Below are 17998 nucleotides of genomic sequence, written 5' to 3'. Positions count from 1 at the left end.
GCAGACCCACACAGACATAGACACCCCCCCCCAGATGTCCATTTATTACAGTGGGATCATACTAGCTGGTTCATGCTGTTCTGTAAATATTTTTTCAACATAGTAGCCTAGATATCTGCCTAGATATCTTCCATATTCTTTGTAGCAGCTTCTGGGGACCTTGGATCCTCAGCATTAGAATCATGGGGTGCTTCTTGAAAATGCAGACTCCCCAGGTCCTATCATGTACCTGGTTGTTGTTAGGAGCTCCCTCAGAGCTGCTGGGTGGGTTCAAACCACTGAGCTTTTGCTTAGCAGCCAAGTGCTTAAGCATTGTGCCACCAGGGCTCCTTTCCTGTACGTACAGAGCCAGATATTCTGAGGATGGGCCAGGAATCTGCAATTTAACCATATTTTTATTTGAGATCCCCATCTCCAACTATATGAATGTACCCTCATTGATGTAACCGCTCCCTACCGGTAGACATTTAGGTTCTCCTAACTGGGGGCCATTATAAATAATAACACATCGGATGGCCTTGGGCTCCCATCTTTGCCCACCTGTCCTATTAGTTCCATAGGACAGATTCCTAGGGATGGAATTGTCGAGGAGTGTGTGCCTTTTACATTTGGACAAGTTGCTCTAGCCCGCTGGTTCTCAAAATTGGTCACCTCGCAGCAGCATCAGAATCCCCTGGGAACTTGTTAGAAATGCAAATTCTCAGCCCCATCCTAGATCTACAGAATCAGAAACTCGGGGGTGGGGTCCAGCCAGCACTTGTTTTCACAAGCCCTTCAGGTGATTGTGATTCAAGGTAGAGTCTGAAAACCTCTAAAGACGCACCTTCCAATACAGTGCCTAGTAGCCACAAGTGACTTTTTAAGTTCAAATTAATTACAAACACCTACCTTACCCTACCAGTTGCTGTGGAGTTGATTCTGGCTTGTAGCGACCCCTTGTGTGTCAGAGTAGAACTGCATTCCACAGAGTTTTCAATGGCTGGTTTTTTGCAAGTAGATCTCTAGGCCTTACTTCCGAGATGCCTTTGGGTAGACTCGAACTGCCAAGCTTTTGCTTGACCACTGAGCAAGTTTCTTTCTTTCGTTCTTTTTTTTTTTTTTTTGGTGCTCTGGGTGAAAGTTTACAGCTCAAGTTAGTTTCTCATACAAAAATTTATACACACATTGTTATGTAACCCTAGTTGCTATCCCTATAATGTGACTGCACGCTCCTCCTTTCTGCCCCAGATTTCCCGTGTCCATTCAACCAGCTCCTATCTCTTTCTGAATTCTCATCTCGCCTCTGGACAGGAGCTGCCCAATTAGTCTTGTGTGTCTACCTGAACTAGGAAGCACACTCTTCACAGATATCGTTTTGTGTCTGATAGTCCAGTCTGTTTGTGAGTTTATCATTTGCACCACTCAGTGATTCCCAATCAAAATTAAATAAAATTTTCAAATCATTCCACTTGAGCCACATTTCAAGTATTCAATACACACAGGTGGCTAGTGGCTATGGTATTGGGAAGAGCAGACAGAACGTTTCCACCATTGCAGAAAATTCTGTTGCTTGCAATATTCTAGAAAAGTCTTCAGAAAACATGAACCACCGACCTTCCCATGCCCTCACCCTCCTTTTAATCAAGAAATAGCAGGAAGCACTGCCATAGGCATAATGGGGGCCCAGGGATTCTGGGGCTCCCGTAAACAAATGATAATCCCCAACCCCTCCCTGAGGTGCAGGCTTATTTTTAGGGTGTGATGAGGGAGGGGAGCGCCCACTTTTCCTCATGGTCTGATTCTCTCCTGAGCAGGACGAGATCATCCTCCTGCGATCCCAGCAGAAATCTTCCCATGATGACAGCCGTTCAGCCCTGAAACAACTAGAGGTAAGAACAGGGCAGGGAGGGAGGGAGGTGGGCCACTCCGTTGTCTGTCTGTCTGTCTGTCAGGCAGGCAGGCTGTCAGTCAGTTATCAGGAGCAGTAAAATATCTGTTCCATTACCTGCCACTGACCTAGATGTACTTGAACATGTCCTGAACCCTCTGTCATAGGCAGCCTTTGATACTACAAGTATTGCCGCAGAATTTTGTCCCTAGGGCCTCTCCATCCATTTTAAAGCCCTCCCTCCTCTCAGCCCAGGCCCATGGACTGGCTCCTTCCAGATGTCTCTCTGCTTCAGTCTTTTCTTCTCTCTCCCTGTTGACCTGGCTGTGCCCTGCTCTCTGTCAACAATAGTAATTGCGAACATTTCGTATGCAGTTACTACATACCAGACACTGGGCTATGTGCTTTGTTTATACTATCTCATTTAATCCTTGCAACAACCTGATGAGGTGGGTGCTGTTGATCTCTCCATTTTACAGATGATGAAACTGAGGTTCAAGAGGTAAAGTCACTTGACCAACATCATGGCACTAGGATAGTATATGAGGTTTGAATTACATTTAGCTGCAAACAACCCCCAAACCCACTGCTATGGAGTCGATTCCGACTCATAGCAACCCTATAGCACCAAGCAGAACTGCCCCATAGGGTTTGCAAGGACGTAATCTTTACGGAAGTAGACTGCCATATCTTTCTCCTGCAGAGCAGCTGGTGAGTTCGAACCACTGACTGTTTGGTTAGCAGCTGAGAGTTTTTACCACTGCGCCACCAGGCCTCCTCAGGACCAAAATAACAGTGGCTTAGCAAGATAGAATTTTGTTCACTTTGTTAAGAAATAAGTCAGGAGATAGGTACTCCAGAGCTAGTTGGTGGCTTTATGATGTCTTGGTGGCTTAGCATCCTAAGCGTCTTCTATTTTTTTTTTTCTGCCATCCTTAGTGTGTGGCTTCTATTCCCAAGGCTGCCTCTTGGTTGCAGTATGGCTACCACAGGCTCAGCCATCACATCTACATCCCAAGCATGAAGAAAATGTTGTTGTTGTTGTTAGTTGCCATTGAGTTGGTTCCGACTCATAGCAACCCTATAAAAAAAACAAACAAACAAACCCGTTGCCATCAATTCGATTCCAACTCATAGCAACCCTACAGCACAGAGTAGAACTGCCCCATAGGGTTTCCAAGGAGCATGTGGTGGATTCAAACTGCCAACCTTTTGGTTAGTAACTGTAGCTCTTAACCACTACACCACCAGGGTTTCCAGCAACCCTATTAAAAACAAAAAACAAAAAACCTGTTGCCGTCTAGTCGCTTCTGACTAATAGTAACCCTATAGGAAAGAGTAGAACCACCCCTTAGGGTTTCCAAGGAGCACTTGGTGGATTCCAACTGCCGATCTTTTAGTTAGCAGCCATAGCTCTTAACCACTATGCCCCCAGGGTTTCCATAGTCATCCTGGGGGGGGGGGCAAAAAAGGCCTCTCTAGCTGAGTCAGCCACCTTACAAGTACTTTTCCAGAAGTTCCAGCCAATGACTTCTGTGTTTACATATCATTGGACATCCCTTTTGCAAGGGAGGATTGGGAATAACACTTATAGCTGGGCACCTTGCCACCTCAAATACAACCAGTTTTGTTATTAAGTATAAGGGGAGAATGGACGTTGTGTGTCAATGTTGGCCGAAGATATGAACCCAGAGAGTCCAACTCTAAAGCTCTGCTCTAAGTTAATAGTTGTTGGCCCAGGAACTGTGCTTCTGGTTCCCCTCCTTCTCTCTGTGGCTTGTTTTGTCCTCCTTGGCCAGCACCCTTGCACCTCGGGGACAGGGATGGCAGTGCCATTCTCTGATGGGCCACTGGGGGGCAGCAAAGTACACGCTCAGCTACGTGCCCAGCGGGGCACAGGGAATCGCAGGCTTCCAAGCTGGATCCAGGACCAAGGAGACGCTCCCCAGTTGGGCACGTGTCTGGGGGCCCCAGGTCCTTCTGTTTCCAAGGAGAAGCTGGTGGATTCGAACTGCCGACTTTTTGATGAGCAGCCGAGCTGTTAATCACTGCACCACGAGGGCTCCCCCATAAAGATTACAGCCTAGGAACCCCTATGGGGCAGTTCTGCTCTGTCCTATAGGGTTGCAATGAGTTGGAATCGACTCGATGACACACAGCAACAACAGAAGATACCCGCTTCTTAGGGCTGTGACTGTTGAATGAATTATGCACATGTATATTTGGCACACAGCCCGGCAGAGAACTGTAAACAGTAGCTATTATTATTGTTGTTATCATGTAAGTTAGTAAAACATTGGAATCACCATGACCTTGTTAGTAAATGAATTATTACCAAGTAGAGTTTAGCCCATGTTTAGGCATGTATATGAGCTCAATACAAAGTCAGTTTTCTTCTCTGAACTCAATGTTCTTCATCTGAAAAATGGGGCAATGGTGAGGATGAGCTGAGACAATGCGCATAAAGAGCCTGGAACATCGAAGGTGCTGGACACATAACAGAGGTGGTTATTTAGGTCACATCCGGCTGACCGTGTGACCTTTTAAAAAATTACGTGATTTTTTTTTTTTTTAAACCATGTGACCTATTTACATCTTTATAACAGCTGCCAGGTGAGGAATTTTTAGTCCTGGGAACTGAATATTCTAGTAGCCGGCAGAAGGAAGCTGCCAGGTGTGGTGGTTACGAAACTAAGTTCAAATCCTGGCTTTAACCGTTTTGGCTGTGTGCCTCGGAGCCGCAGTGTCCTCACCAGGAAATTTTTTATTTCATTTGTTAAAAATGCTGGTTGAGGCCCATTAATTTGGTCTCGCATCCCTTGAGAGGTTTGAAACCCTGTAGTTTGGAGACCCTGGCCCCAGAGGGTCCCAAAGCCCCCTTTCCACTGCAAGTCCCCATGGTGGGCTGAGCCCATGGTGTCAGCCCGGCTGACCTTGGTGGGAACCGGGATTTGTCGCCAGGAGAAACTGAAGAATACCACGGAGGAGGCGGACAGGTATGAGCAGGACTACAAGGAGACCAGCAAGACCTTGGACCACCTCAAGAACTCATTGCAGAGTCTGTTCGAGAAGATCAAGTGTGACGCCACCAAGATCCTGGTGCAGCTAGGGGAGACAGGGAAAATCACTGATACCAACCTTCCGCAGTATTTTGGTGAGTCAGGCAGGGGCCCTTGAGGTCCTTGGGTACCATTTCCAGAATGTTCTGTGACCAGGCATGGGGACTTGTTCTTCTGGAGGCAGTGAGCTTGGTGGTAAGCGTGTGGGCACTGAAGCTGGCCACTATGGGTTCCAATTCACATTTTAATGTAATCCAGCGTTTCTCAAATTTGTTTTCATTATCTTTCCCCCCTCCCGCCTACTCCCCAGGAACCTTTTTAGATATTCTTTTCCTAGTTGCCCCACCCATGAACTCTTACTACCATAGATATGTTGTATATCTGTTTATGTACTGTATGGATATCTGTGCTTTGTATGTAAAGAAGAGTCAGATCTATCTCCATCTCTGTCACTCTCTCTCTATCTGTCTCTCCTCTTAAGCACCAAATTTCACCTTCTCGTGGTGATATTGGAGTCCCTGGGTGGTGCAAATGGTTAAGGGCTCCACTACTAACTGAAAGATTGGAGGTTTGAATCCACCCAGAGGTGCCTCGGAAGAAATGCCTGGCAATCCACTTCCAAAAGGTCACAGCCACTGAAAACCCTATGAAGTGCAGTTCTACACTGACACACATGGGGTCATCATGACTTGGAATCAGCTCTGTGGTGACTGGTAGGGGTGATATTGCCCCCATTGAGAATGCATGGTGTAACCTTGTTCTTATAGGGGCTAAGTGGGAGAGAGAATCACTTTCTGTGCCTTCCCTTCCTCTCCAGCAGGGGCGCCCCCTCGCCAGGATCCACCAGGCAGGGGTGGATTGATTGCCCCATAAACAAGGTAAACCCGGGTTTATTTGTGCTTATTTACTAATCTGTAGTGAACAGTAAACACAAATAAACCCATGCTTACCTTGCTTACTGGGTGAGTCTCATGCCTTAATCCAGTCCTGCCCTCAGGAGCCAGGTCTCCTGACAGCCATCTTGGTCTTGCTTATATCTTTCCAGCCATCATTGAAAAGAAGACCAATGACTTGCTGCTGTTAGAGGCTTACAGACGGGTCCTGGAGGTGGAAGGGGCAGAGACAGAGACCCCGCCACCCTTTGTCAACCCTTTCTGGGGTGGCTCTGCTTTCCTCAAGCCGGCAGAAGCTGTCAAGGTCGTCCCCCCTGTGTTCGGGTCGGACATCCTCAGCGAGAAGTTGGATGATTGTGAGTTCTCTCTCCCTCCTCATCTGCGCAGGCCGCTGGATCGGGGCTCTTAAGAAGCGTGTGCCTTCAGGGCTGGGGATGCTGTGTCCAGGTGCCCAAGAGGGGCTGCAGTGTTGAGTCTCGGTTTCCCCCTCTTTACGAGCCCTCATTGGCCCATCACTTCCATTGGCTACCATCTTGGCTGTGGCCACTTGATGTGGTTCACGTGGGGGCTTTTCTCCCTGGGACACAACTAGTGACCCAGCCACAGGTCCCAAAGCTTGTATCCCAGATATTTTTAAAAATCACAATGACTTTGTGACCATTTGAAATAAACCTTAAAATATCTAAGTTTTATAAGTTGGCAAGTTACAGCCACACTAGGTTCTTTGATCCCATCTCTTACCTTCACCCTACGCTCTTGAGTCTTACGCCATTCCTAATCCCTCTGCTTCCATGACCCCCAACCAGTCTTGGGCACCCCGGCCACAGGCATCCGGGAAGGGGGCTGAGAGGCACCATCCCTGGGAAGGAGGCTCCCGGTGTTGGGTTAGATTTCCAAGCTCCTCTCACAGACACACTGTGTCTGTTACAGATGAGCAGCCGCTGGACCACGGAAGCCTTCGGCAGCTGGTGGTCGACCAGTACAAAGTGAGGGAGTCTCGAAATCTGCCCTTGGACAGCACTGCCGAGAGGATTGACCTGAAAAGGAGAAGCTAACAGGCTGGGGTGGATGGGCCGCATTTGTACCATAACCAGAGAGTAAATGTTTTGTTCCACAACCTCAGTGCCTTTGCACACTCTATACTAGGAGACTTGGAGTCCTGGGAGCCACCTCGGGGAGGGTGAAGAGCCAAGGCGTGGAGCCGGATCCCAGCTTGGAGAAGGGTCATGTTTGAAAATTGGTGCAGGAGGCAAGACTTGAGTGGGGGTCCACACAGCCACAAAGACCTGTGAAATGGGGCCAGCACAGGCTGCACCCAAGAGCCTGTGTTCCCCCAGTGAAGCAATGGGGGGTGAGGGCAAAGTTTAGGGGCCATGTTGGAGCCGAAATACTGAGCAGCTGACTCCAGAATCACACAGGGCGTGGCAATCACACACAGGCATGACCGGGAGCCGAAGAGGGGCCAGTGGGTGTGGGGGTCACCCCCTCTGGTAGCCCACCCCTCCAGGGCAGAAGGGCACAGCCACCTCCCTGTGTACATTCATCCTCTCTGCATCTGTCTGACTCTGTCCTCTCTCTGTCCCAGTCTGCCTCTGCCTCTACCTCTTTTTGTCTCAACCTCTCTCTGTTCCTTCTCTCTCCCCCTCCTCTCTTTTGTCTCTCTCTCTCTCTGTCTCTGTCTCTCCGGCATGTACCATTGCACCTGGCTGTTCCTGTCTATAGTCAGGTGGGGTTTCCCTGTGAAACAAACAGGGGTCCCTCTTGGGACAGGAAATTGGGGGGTAGGGTGGGTCTAAAGGGGGTGGTGCTTTCTCCCACCTGGTGGCCTGGCCTCAGACCCAGACCCGGGAGCTAGAGGGGAGGCTTGGGGAGCGGGTTCCCAGAGCGTGGCTGTATCTCCTTCTGTGTGTCGGTGTCTGTGTGCGTGCCTCTGTGTGGCGGGGTGTGTGTGTCTGTGTCTGTGCGTGTGTGTCTGTGTCTTTGTACGTGTGCCTGTGCGTGTGTCTTTGTATGTGTGTGTCATTGCGTGCCTATTTCTGTGTGTGTGTCTGTGTTTATGTGTGTGTCTGTGTCTCTGTCTGTGTGTCATTGTGTGTCTGCTTGTCTATGTCTGTGTCTTGTGTGCCTGTGTCATTGTATGTCTTTCTGTGTGTGTGTTTGCGTCTGTTTCTGTGAGTGTCATTGTGTGTCTGTTTCTCTTTGTGTGTGTCTCTGTGTGTCATTGTGTGTTTTTGTGTGTATGTGTCTGTGTGTGTGTCGTTGTATGTCTGTTTCTCTGTGTGTCTGTGCATGTCAGTGTGTCTGTCTCTGGGCGTGTGTGTGTGTCCATGTCTCTGTGTGCCTCTTCTGGATGAGTGTGTCGTTGCACAGCTGTGTCGAGGCGTCTTGCTCTGAACCACACACTGCACTTAACCAGTGACCGGAGCCATGTTGTCCACTCTGCCGCAGCCCCGGGTGGCAGGTTCTCAGTCTGGGCTGTGTCTAGAGGCGATGGGAGGCTGAGGGACGTGGGCCACTGCCGGGTGGGGCCCTGACTCCCAGGTCCCTGCCCACTCCGCTCACTGCCGGCTTTGATGGGGCCCTGTTCCCAGCAGCCAGGTTGTAGTTGTAGTGATGGGCCGACCCCAGGCTCCTCGTCGGGGTGGGACTGTTGTTATTCTTTAGCCTTGAAGACTCACTCAGTTCTGTCTCCTGCCACCTCCTGGACGCTCTCTGTGACCTCAGCTGCCGCTCCCATATCCAGCTCAGGCTCTTTGTGTTAATCATTTCGGCTGCATCCTGCTTTCCTGGGATTCTCTTGAAAACTTAGAGTACCTGACATCACTCCCTCTTTTTCCAGAACAACACCTTGCTTGGTTTTCCTTTTGGGAACTGCCGCTCCCACTCTGAGGCTATGTTGGTGGGAGGGGGGAGCAGTTTCAACCCTCGCTTGAGAGTTAATCATGTGACCCAGGTCTGCCAATCAGAGCACTGCACCTGCCCGTCCAAGTGATTGGTTCAGGGTTGGTTCATGGGCCCCAAAGACATCCCATGAGGCCCTGTGCTGGAATTTGTGTGGATCTGGAGAGACCTGCACTCTTTCCACTAGGGTTACTGCGTGGATAGACAGGAGCTGGGAGCTGCTGGGAGCCATCTTGTTGAGCTCCTGGATCCTGTTGTGTCTGAAGCCTGTGGACTTGTTATTTGTGTGAGCCAATTTGTTTGGTAAGTTGGGATTCTTGCAACCAAAATAGTCCTGAATGCTTCAATGATGACTTTGGTCATTCAAAAACAAGAGTCAACTCATGCCCAGGTCCAGTTCCTGGACCCCAGCCTGAGTCAGAAATCATTGCATGCCCCTCCCCAGTTTGCCAGGAGGGAAGTATAGACAACTTCTACTCTATCTGAAATTAGAAATTAATCTCTTATGATTAACAAACATGATTTTTGAAAAGTGAGCCTTATGCTTAGCATGTGTGTGGAGCCTTCTTTCCTCCATTTATCAAGGGACCAGTCTAAGCATATCCATGGGAGAAACATTCCAATGGCATCCTAAAGGAAAGGATGTCCTGGAATCTAGGCTTTCTACCTGCTTGAGCTCTTTGGAAGGAAGGGCTGTGATCATCCAGTTAACAGTCTAGTAAAATGTGGCCTTGATAGAAACAGTCCTGAATGGCTGCCAGGGGCTATTATAAGTAAAGAGTCATGAAGATTCAATAACAGTGACATCAGGGCCACCGCCAGCTCATATGTCGCCTTTGTGCAAATGAGCACAGGGCCAGCCTTTCTCAAGGTGCTCCTATCTGTCAGAAAAATGTTATAAGCAAATACACAACCTCTTGTTTATTTGAATTTGGCCTTTGGATGGATTTCCATCTGTAGGATGGGTGGCCAAGTGGTATGTATCAGCCACAGGCTGCAAAGAAGACGAAGGTGGATAATTGAGGCAGCTACACAGCTAATAAGCTGGGGGCGGGGATGGCGGTGCTGCCAGGCAGAGTGAGATGAGGGCAGGGACCCTGCTCCCGCGGAGACAAGCCCAGGGTCAGGAGGCAAAGTCCCCCCTTAGTCCTTCTCTTCCCCGTGGGTGATGATATGCACCAGGTTCTTGTAGTCCAAGTTGCCAGTCACATCAGGGGGGAACGCGGCAAACATCTGCTCAATCTGCAACCAACCGAAAGATGCACTGAGGACAGTGGGAGGGGACTGGAAGGGACACCTGCGTGCAAGCAGGCTAGAGTGGAGAGGCAGCTGGGGGGTCTAGTAGACATGGGCACGTGTTGCCTAGACCCTCTCCATGAAAGGACTTGTTGCTCAGCTGCTGCAGAGAGTGCCTCATTCAAGGTTGACCCCTTTCCTGGGGCAGCCCACAGCCAATAACTGATCTGTGCAGGGGTATAAAGGCCTGGCTATTCAGGACCTCTCTGAAGGGCCATTCTAGCTCCAGCGCTCCCCGATGCTATCTTCTCCCTCTGCCCACTCCTGAGTCCTTGCCCTTCCTCCCACAGGTGTTGATCCCAAGGGGTCTCCCAAATAAACATCCTGTGGGTATGTTCCCAGGGAGCCCAACCTGTGACCATGGGCAGAGGTCGAAAACTCAGGTGTCCAGAGGGGCCAGGTGGGTTACCTATGTAAGCCAAGAGTGCCTAGTGGGGACTGTGGCTAAATGCAGACATGCGCCCCATCTACAGGGGGCAGCAACTGCTCAGTGCCAGCCAAATGTGGTCACATGGGCAAGGAGGTCTGATTCTTCCAGGGGAACCAGAAATCTAGATTTTTTTTGGTAACATGTGATTTCCTATTTAAAAAATATTGAATATTTAAAATAATTGGCTAATAGTCGCTAACACTTACATTGCGTTATTACGTATCAGTGCTTTACACTTACTAATTCATTAATCTTCACAATGTAGGTTCTATTATCCTATTTTACAGATGAGGAAATGGAGGCACAGTGAGGTTAAGGAGCTTGTCCAAATTCACACAGCTGCTGAGTGGTGAAGGCAGGCTCTTTTAACTGCTTGACTGTGTGTGTGTGTATGTTTGAAAATCTAGTATTTTTAGTAAAATGTGGAAATTGATGGAAACAGGCCTGAGAGGCTACAAGGGTCCATTTTAAATAGTCATTAAGGTTTAGTAATAATGTTGGCAAAAGTACTGCTTGCTTATATGGCGCCTTTGGTCAGTTGGCAAAAGTGCCCCTTCTTCCAGACACATTACTGCCACCTGCCAGAAAAAGATTTTATATATATATATATATATATAAAAAAAATGATTTAAAAAAAAAGACACTTTACTGCCACCTGCTGGACAACTATTGCAACAAATGTAAATCCATGATGTATACTACTAGGAAGGCATCCCTGATAGTTGTGCAGTGCACAACCTACACCACAGTACATGGCAGCCCTGCGTATCACCCTTCCTCAGACAGGAAATTGATGCTCTAACCAGGTCTCCGAGATTTCCATGGATTGTGAGGAAGGCAGTACCTGGAGTGAGATGGACCTGGGTTTGAATATTAAAAAAAAAAAAAAAAACCTTGCTGCCGTCAAGTCGATTCCGACTCATAGCAACCCTATAGGACAGAGTAGAACTGCCCCATAGGGTTTCCAAGGCTGTAATCTTTACGGAAGCAGACTGCCACATCCTTCTCCTGAGGAGCGGCTAGTGAGTTTGAACCACTGACCTTCCAGTTAGCAGCCGAGCACTTAACCACTGTGCCACCAGGGTTCCTTGAGTTCAAATCTAGGCTCTGGCATTTGCCATTAGTGTTATGATTTTAAGGCAAATGGGTTTACTTCCCTGGGACTCAGTTTCCCCATCTGTAAAATGAAAATAACAAAGAATGAAATAAGGGCTCAATAAACAATAGGTGATTCTCTCCCAGTGTGGGGCTCAGGGGTATTTTAGAAAAGGGGGAGAGGAAGTCCCTGGAAGGATGAGCTTAGGAGCCAGGATTAGTGGGTGTCCAGAGGACCCTGTTACCTCCTCCTTGGAAAACCTGTCCGCCTGGGTGGTCAGCATCTCCTGAACGCTGCAGGGAGAGAAGAGCAGGTGTGGGTGCCAGGTGGCAGCGGGGAGCAGGGTGTCTCACCCCTCCCCTGCAAACCCCACTCACTAAGAAGCCTTGAGCACCCCTTTGCCTTCGGGATCAAACACCTTGAACGCGTTGAGGATGGTCTCCTCGGGATCTGCTCCTGAAATGCAACATAGGGCTCAAATGTGCCATGGGTGGCTGGGAACGAGTGGTACCCCAAATCCCCCCAAAGATGCAGGGGCCAGACAAGGCTACATAGCTTGGAGAAGACCCTGCCTGCCTCTGAGCACTGAGCCTCATGATTTTGAAAGGGAAATCTAGTCCCTGGGGAAGGGAGAGAGGTCTGAGAACAAAGTTCTTTCTGATCACACTCAAGTTCCAATATGAATTTAGATTTATGAAGGCCAAGGTCTGAATCCCGGCTCTGGCACTTGCTAGCTGTGTGGCCTCAGGCAAGTGACTTTCTGTCGTTGAGCCTCAGTTTCCCCATCCATAGATTAGGGATAATAATAGACCACCTTATACGTGCTATTAAATGGGGTAATACGTGCAAAGTGCTAGCAAAAAGTCTGGCTTAGGGAAAGCTTGGAGCAACGTTAGCTGCTATTAGTATGATTTTTTCCCCATGGTACTTCTGCGTCCTTGAAAGCTACCCACGTTCTGCCAACCCCTGTCTGTTCTTCTAGGGCTTCAGTTCATGCCAAAGATGCAGACACACAGAAACACAGACACACACACAGAGAGGCAGACATACACGAGCTTACCCTTCAGTTTCTCCCCAAACATTGTCAGAAACACAGTAAAGTTAATTGGACCCGGAGCTTCCTTGATCATTTCTTCAATTTCTTCATTTTTCACATTAACACGCCCTAAGGCAAGAAATACACACTCAGGGATCCCGAGCTGGGAGAGAAACGGCAGATAGGCAGAGGGTGTCTAAGGCATGGCAGGTAAGCCTCGGGCCCTGGGCGCAACTTGTGTGTTGGGGGCGGGGGGGATGCCACCGAGTAGTTTCTGGTAACCATGGCAGTTTCTGTCGCCAGCTGTGAGAGATTATTCAGTGAGTGAAAACTAATACTTTGGTATTTGAGAACCTCCATGGGTCAAGGCAGGCTGTGTGATTTTGCTCTGCTGAGTGTAGAAAGAGAAGAAACAGAAAATGACTTCGGGCACATCATAGACCAGTTGTCATCGGTGAAAGCAAGGAAGGCACAGTTGTAATTTTCATGTAGTGCCATAATGTGTTAAGTAAAAGATTAACCAGCCTGACTTGTATTTTTGAGCTGATATTATGGTATGCAGTGGTTAAGTGATACGGCTGTTAACCAGAACGTCGGCAGTTCAAATCTGCCAGCCGCTCCTTGGAAACCCATGGGGCAGTTCTACTCTGTCCTCTAGGGTCGCTATGGGTCAAAACTGACTCAACGGCAATGGTTTTGTTTTTTTTTTTGTATATTATGGTACCCATAACCCAAGCCATTGCCGTCGAGTTGATTCCCACTCACAGCGACCCTATAGCACAGAGTAGAACTGCCTCACAGGGTTTCCAAGGAGCGACTGGTGGATTCGAACTTTCAACCTTTTGGTTAGCAGCCGTAGCTCTTAACCACTACACCACCAGGGTTTCCATTATGGTACAGTTATCTAAGAGATGGGTGTCAGATGTTTGGATAGGGGCGCAGAAGCATAGCAAGAGGAGGTAGATGGGGCATTGCCCCGGCGTGCAAGTCCAAAGGGGTGCGGAATGACATTCTAAGGTGCCACAAATATGAAAGGTGTCTGACTGAGGTAGCCAGACGAGCGGAGGTAAGGCGTTTCGGCTGACGTGTTGCCGCTATCCAAGTCTATTTATCTTGAAATTGGGAGGGTGGGGGTGCAACTTAGAGATTGCCCCTGCGCGCTCGGTACGGCCCCCCGCCCCCTCCCCACGCCGCTGCAGGGGCGCAATTTCAGTGCGTCCCATAGGCGCCATTTTCCGTAGATAATGCCTCTGCCAATAGGAAACTAGCATTTCCCCTTCCAGGCATCTAGTGTAAGGAATATTCAGAGACGGGTGGGTGGGGGCAAAGGTTCACACAGGAAATTCTTCTCAACCGTATTATTTATAATAGCCAGAAAATTGAAACCAACCTAATATCCAATATGGAGAGGAGTTATTTAAAGGATGACATCTTCAGAAGCTGGAACATTTTATAGATATTTTAATTTTTTATTCAACTGGGAAATACACATATTATAAACTAGCCCTTCTCCGCTGGAAGTAGAAGAGATAGATCAGAATCATGTGGGGGAATTTTTTCAAATTATACCTGCTGTAAGCCCCAGCCTTGGAGATTCTGGTACACCTGCTGTAGCCTCTGCCGTAAGCCCATATAGCACCTTTGTGCAAATTAGAAAAAGCCACCTCTGTTTAAATCGCTTGTATGTTCTAAATGTAAAAATCTACAGTGGCTACGAATGTAGTTAGTCTCCTGTAGAATTGTGCAGTGCACAGCTTGCACAGCTGTTCATGGTGGCCTTGAGTTCCTGGGGATGGGCGGGGGTGGCATGTTGGGTTTGTATATTTTGAAAAAGCTCCGTGCATCCATGTTCACACTCTAGAGAAGTTAAATAAAAGTGTTAAAAATGTTTACTTGAAAATAACAAAAAACAAAAACCCAGATATGCCTAGAAAAGACTTAGAGGAAGAAGACTGAAGTGTTAAAGACGGAATGTGGCCTTATGGCTGGTGATTATTTCGTCCTTAATACTTTTCTGAATTTTCCAACTTTTCTGTTGCTACCTGGCATTGTCTTCAAAATCACACAAACCTTATTTTAAAAGAAAAAGAAAAGATATGTGGAGACACTCAATGACTCTGAATTTGTCTTAAAGGCCAATGTCAGTCGAGCTGCTGCCTTGGAAAAGGACAAGCTCTTGAACTTGTCTGATGGCCCCACTTCCCACCCCTCATGGGCCTGGGATAAGGAGACTCCTGTGCAGAGTTTGGGGAGGGGGTATGACGCACCAAGAGCTGCGAAGGTGTCTCTCAGGTCATTCTTGTCAATGAAGCCATCCCTGTTCTGATCCATGATGGTGAAGGCCTGCAGAAGGAGATGGTTGGCTGGTCAACCCAGGAGGCATGTGGTGGGAAGCCCAAGGGGTTGGGCCAAGGGCTTGGGGAAGCATGTGGGATTCTGGGATCTTTGATTAGCATTGCAGGACATTAGATAAAGAATCAAAGACTGAAAACAAGTCTGGTGGTTCCTCAAAACATTAAGCTTTATACATTACCATATAATCCAGCAATTCCACTCCTAGGCAGATGTTGGTTAGATACCATCAAGTGGATTCCGACTCATGGCGACCCCGTGTGTGCAGAGTAGAACTGCTCCATGCGGTTTTCAAGGCTGCGGCCTTTCGGAAGCGTATCACCACGCCTGTCTTCTGAAGCACCTCTGGGTAGATTTGAACCCAGCCTTTCAGCTAGTAGTTAAGTGTTTAACCATTTGTGCCATCCAGGGACTCCTAGGTATATACCCGAGATAACTGAAAACGTGTATCCGTACAAAAACCTGTACACCAATGTTCATAGCAGCATTATTTATGATATCCAAAAACAGAAACATCCCGAATGCCCATCAACTGATGAATAGATAAATAAAATATAATGTATTCACACAAAGGAATACTACTCAACAATAAAAAGGAATGAAGTTCTGATACATGCTACAACATGGATGAACCTTGAAAATGTTACACTAAGTAAAAGAAGCCAGACACAATGGGGCATATATTGTATGAGTCATTCCTACGAAATGTCCGGAATGAACAAATCCATAGAGACAGAAAGTAGATTAGTGGTTGCCTAAGGACTGGAGAGAGACGCTCTGGTGGCACAGTGGTTAAGCACTCAGCTGCTAACTGAAAGGTCAGTGGATAGAACCCTCCAGAAGCTCTTTGGGAGAAAGATATAGCAGTCTGCTTCTGTAAAGATTTATAGCCTCGGAAACCCTATGGGGCAGTTGTATTCTGTCCTACAGGGTTGCTATGAGTCAGAATCGACTTGATGGCAGTGGGTTTGGTTTGGTTTGGAAGGACTGGAGGGAGGGGATAGGGAGTGACTGCTGATAGGTTCGGGTTTCTCTTTGGGGTGATGGAAATGTTCTGAAGTTAGATGTGGAAATGGTTGCACAACTTTGTGAATTTGCTAAAACCACGGGACTGTACATTTTAATAGGGTGAATTTTATGCTGTTGGATTATATCTCTATAAAGCTGTTATTAAGGAGCCCTGGCAGTGCAGTGGTTAACCTGCTAACTGGAAGGTTGGCAGTTCAAATCCACTCAGTAGCTCCAAGGGAGAAAGACCTGGCAATTTGCTTCTGTAAAGATTACAGCCTAGAAAACCCTATGGGACAGTTCTGTTCTGTCACAAGGGGTCACTATGAGTCAGGATTGACTTGATAGCACCTAACAACAACAAAAGCTGTTACTAAAGAGTTAAAGCTTGGGGCCTCATCTGCCTCCCCCACGCCCCAAGCCTGGATTACTTATAAAACGGGGCCAGTATTTTTTCCCATCGAACTCCGAGGGAGACTCCAAGAGCTTTGTAATACCCAAGTATTTTACAAATGCAATTTCATCTGTGTGTTTTTCGGGATCTTTGCCGCAGGTGGTTCCTGAAAGTATTTACACCCCCTACCCACACCCCAGCAGCTGACCTCATTCCAGAGGGTGGGGCAGGGCAAGGGAGAAGGGGTGGGCATAGCTTTCTCCCTGGAAGGTGGCTATTTCAAGTTCAGATATGACATTTTTTCCTAGGAATTCCTCTTTCCCTGGTGGCCTATGGGACATGACATTCCTATGATCTGAATGTTGGTGGGGACAAAAGGTACAAGCGTTCATGTCCCACTTGGAAGCCCGAAATTGTTCCCCCTTTGATATAAAACACACCAGTCTCTTTAGCATTGTTGATGTCGTTAGCCATACAACAGGGTCGGACTGTTGCGATCCCTAGGGTATTCATTGGCTGATTTTCAGAAGTGGATCATCAGGCCTTTCTTCCTAGTTCATCTGAGTCTGGAAACTCCGCTGAACCCTGTTCAGCATCCTAGCAACACGCAAGCCTCCACTGACAGACGGGTGGTGGCTGCACATGGGATGCATTGGCTGGGAATCGAACCCTGGTCCCCTACATGGAGGGTGAGAATTCTACCGCTGAACCACCAGTGCCCTCCTCTTTAGAATAGTTTTAGCATATTTTCCTCTGAAGGGCCAGGTGGGAGTGTGGATGGCTTGGTGGGAGCCATCATGACTGCTGGAAAATTAATCAAGAGTCTGTTCTTCTAACCTGTGGTCATCTGCTTAATTTGGTATTTAGATTTGCTTAACAAGGCACATTTCCATAAGGGTTTCAGACAGGGCTGGTGCTCAATGATCAAAGACTGTACATATAAAACATCAGGTGATATTATTTTTCACCTCTCAGATTGGCAAAAGCATTTAAAAATATTAATACCCAATGTTGGTGGAGATGGGGGGGAGGTGGGAAGGCAACACTCTCCTTTTGGGGCTGATGGGAGTAGAAATTGGTAGTGTTTCGGGGAGCCATTTAGTCATAGTTAATGTGCTTGGCTGCTAACCAAAAAGGCGGTGGTTTGAATCAACCCAGAGGCACCTAGCAAGAAAGGCCTGACAATCTACTTCCAAAAAAATCAGCCTTTGAAAACCCTATGGAGCACGGTTCTACTCTGACATGCATGGAGGTCGCCACAAGTCGGAGTCTACTCAACGGCTACTGGTTTTGGAGGATGGTAGTATGGAATGAGGGAAAGGTTCTCTCTAGTGGGTGAGAGTTTCCATCCAGAAGATTTCAATGGCAGCACCCACCTCCTTAAATTCCTGGATTTGGGTCTGTTCAAACATGGAGAACACGTTGGAGTTGGCGCCATCTGCTCTCTTCTTGGCTTTCTTAGGTGCCTGGGAAAAACGAAGCATTGATGGAAAGAGTCTGAGGCCGGGAATGAGAAGACTGGGTCGGGCAAGTTTGTGCATGTCTCAAGGTCTCAGCTGCTCATCTGTGAAATAGGGATACGATACCTGCGCTCATACCCCAAAGGGGGACGCTGGAGGGATAAAAGCACAAAAACTAAAGTTTCCCCAGAGCAACCTGGCTCTGG

General features: G+C 48.0%; 2 protein-coding genes across 2 annotated transcripts in view; one reads left to right on the top strand and one right to left on the bottom strand.

The window, feature by feature from the left end:
- CCDC63 (coiled-coil domain containing 63) overlaps nt 1-6874 on the top strand; it is a 37260-nt gene extending 30386 nt beyond the window's left edge. The window contains exons 8-11 of the mRNA XM_012556279.2: nt 1794-1868; nt 4829-5021; nt 5972-6175; nt 6750-6874. Of these exons, the coding sequence (XP_012411733.2) occupies nt 1794-1868; nt 4829-5021; nt 5972-6175; nt 6750-6874 (597 nt within the window). The remainder of the gene's footprint in view (nt 1-1793; nt 1869-4828; nt 5022-5971; nt 6176-6749) is intronic.
- Nucleotides 6875-9602: 2728 nt separating this feature from the next.
- MYL2 (myosin light chain 2) lies at nt 9603-17793 on the bottom strand. The gene is made up of 6 exons (XM_004379078.1): nt 17709-17793; nt 14846-14921; nt 12603-12707; nt 11920-11998; nt 11787-11835; nt 9603-9962 (listed from the first exon to the last, which is right to left on the bottom strand). Exons 1-6 carry the CDS (start codon nt 17742-17744, stop codon nt 9864-9866), a joined length of 444 nt encoding a protein of 147 aa, XP_004379135.1. The 5' UTR covers nt 17745-17793; the 3' UTR covers nt 9603-9863.
- Between the last annotated feature and the right edge of the window lie 205 nt (nt 17794-17998).

The sequence above is a fragment of the Trichechus manatus genome, unplaced genomic scaffold, assembly GCF_000243295.1.
Source record: "Trichechus manatus latirostris isolate Lorelei unplaced genomic scaffold, TriManLat1.0 scaffold00061, whole genome shotgun sequence".
In the NCBI taxonomy this organism is placed as follows: Eukaryota; Metazoa; Chordata; class Mammalia; order Sirenia; family Trichechidae; genus Trichechus; species Trichechus manatus.
Note: the sequence above shows the minus strand (reverse complement) of the source record. Positions and strands in the feature narration are given on the sequence as shown.

What these genes read in the sequence shown, in the direction of transcription:
- MYL2 (XM_004379078.1), bottom strand. Translation starts at nt 17,744, where the DNA reads ATGTTTGAACAGACCCAAATCCAGGAATTTAAGGAG. An exon ending in GTTTGGGGAGAAACTGAAGG is followed by an intron (nt 11,999 to 12,602) that starts GTAAGCTCGTGT and finishes GTTGCATTTCAG; the next exon opens with GAGCAGATCCCGAGGAGACC. An exon ending in ACAGGTTTTCCAAGGAGGAG is followed by an intron (nt 9,963 to 11,786) that starts GTAACAGGGTCC and finishes GGTTGGTTGCAG; the next exon opens with ATTGAGCAGATGTTTGCCGC.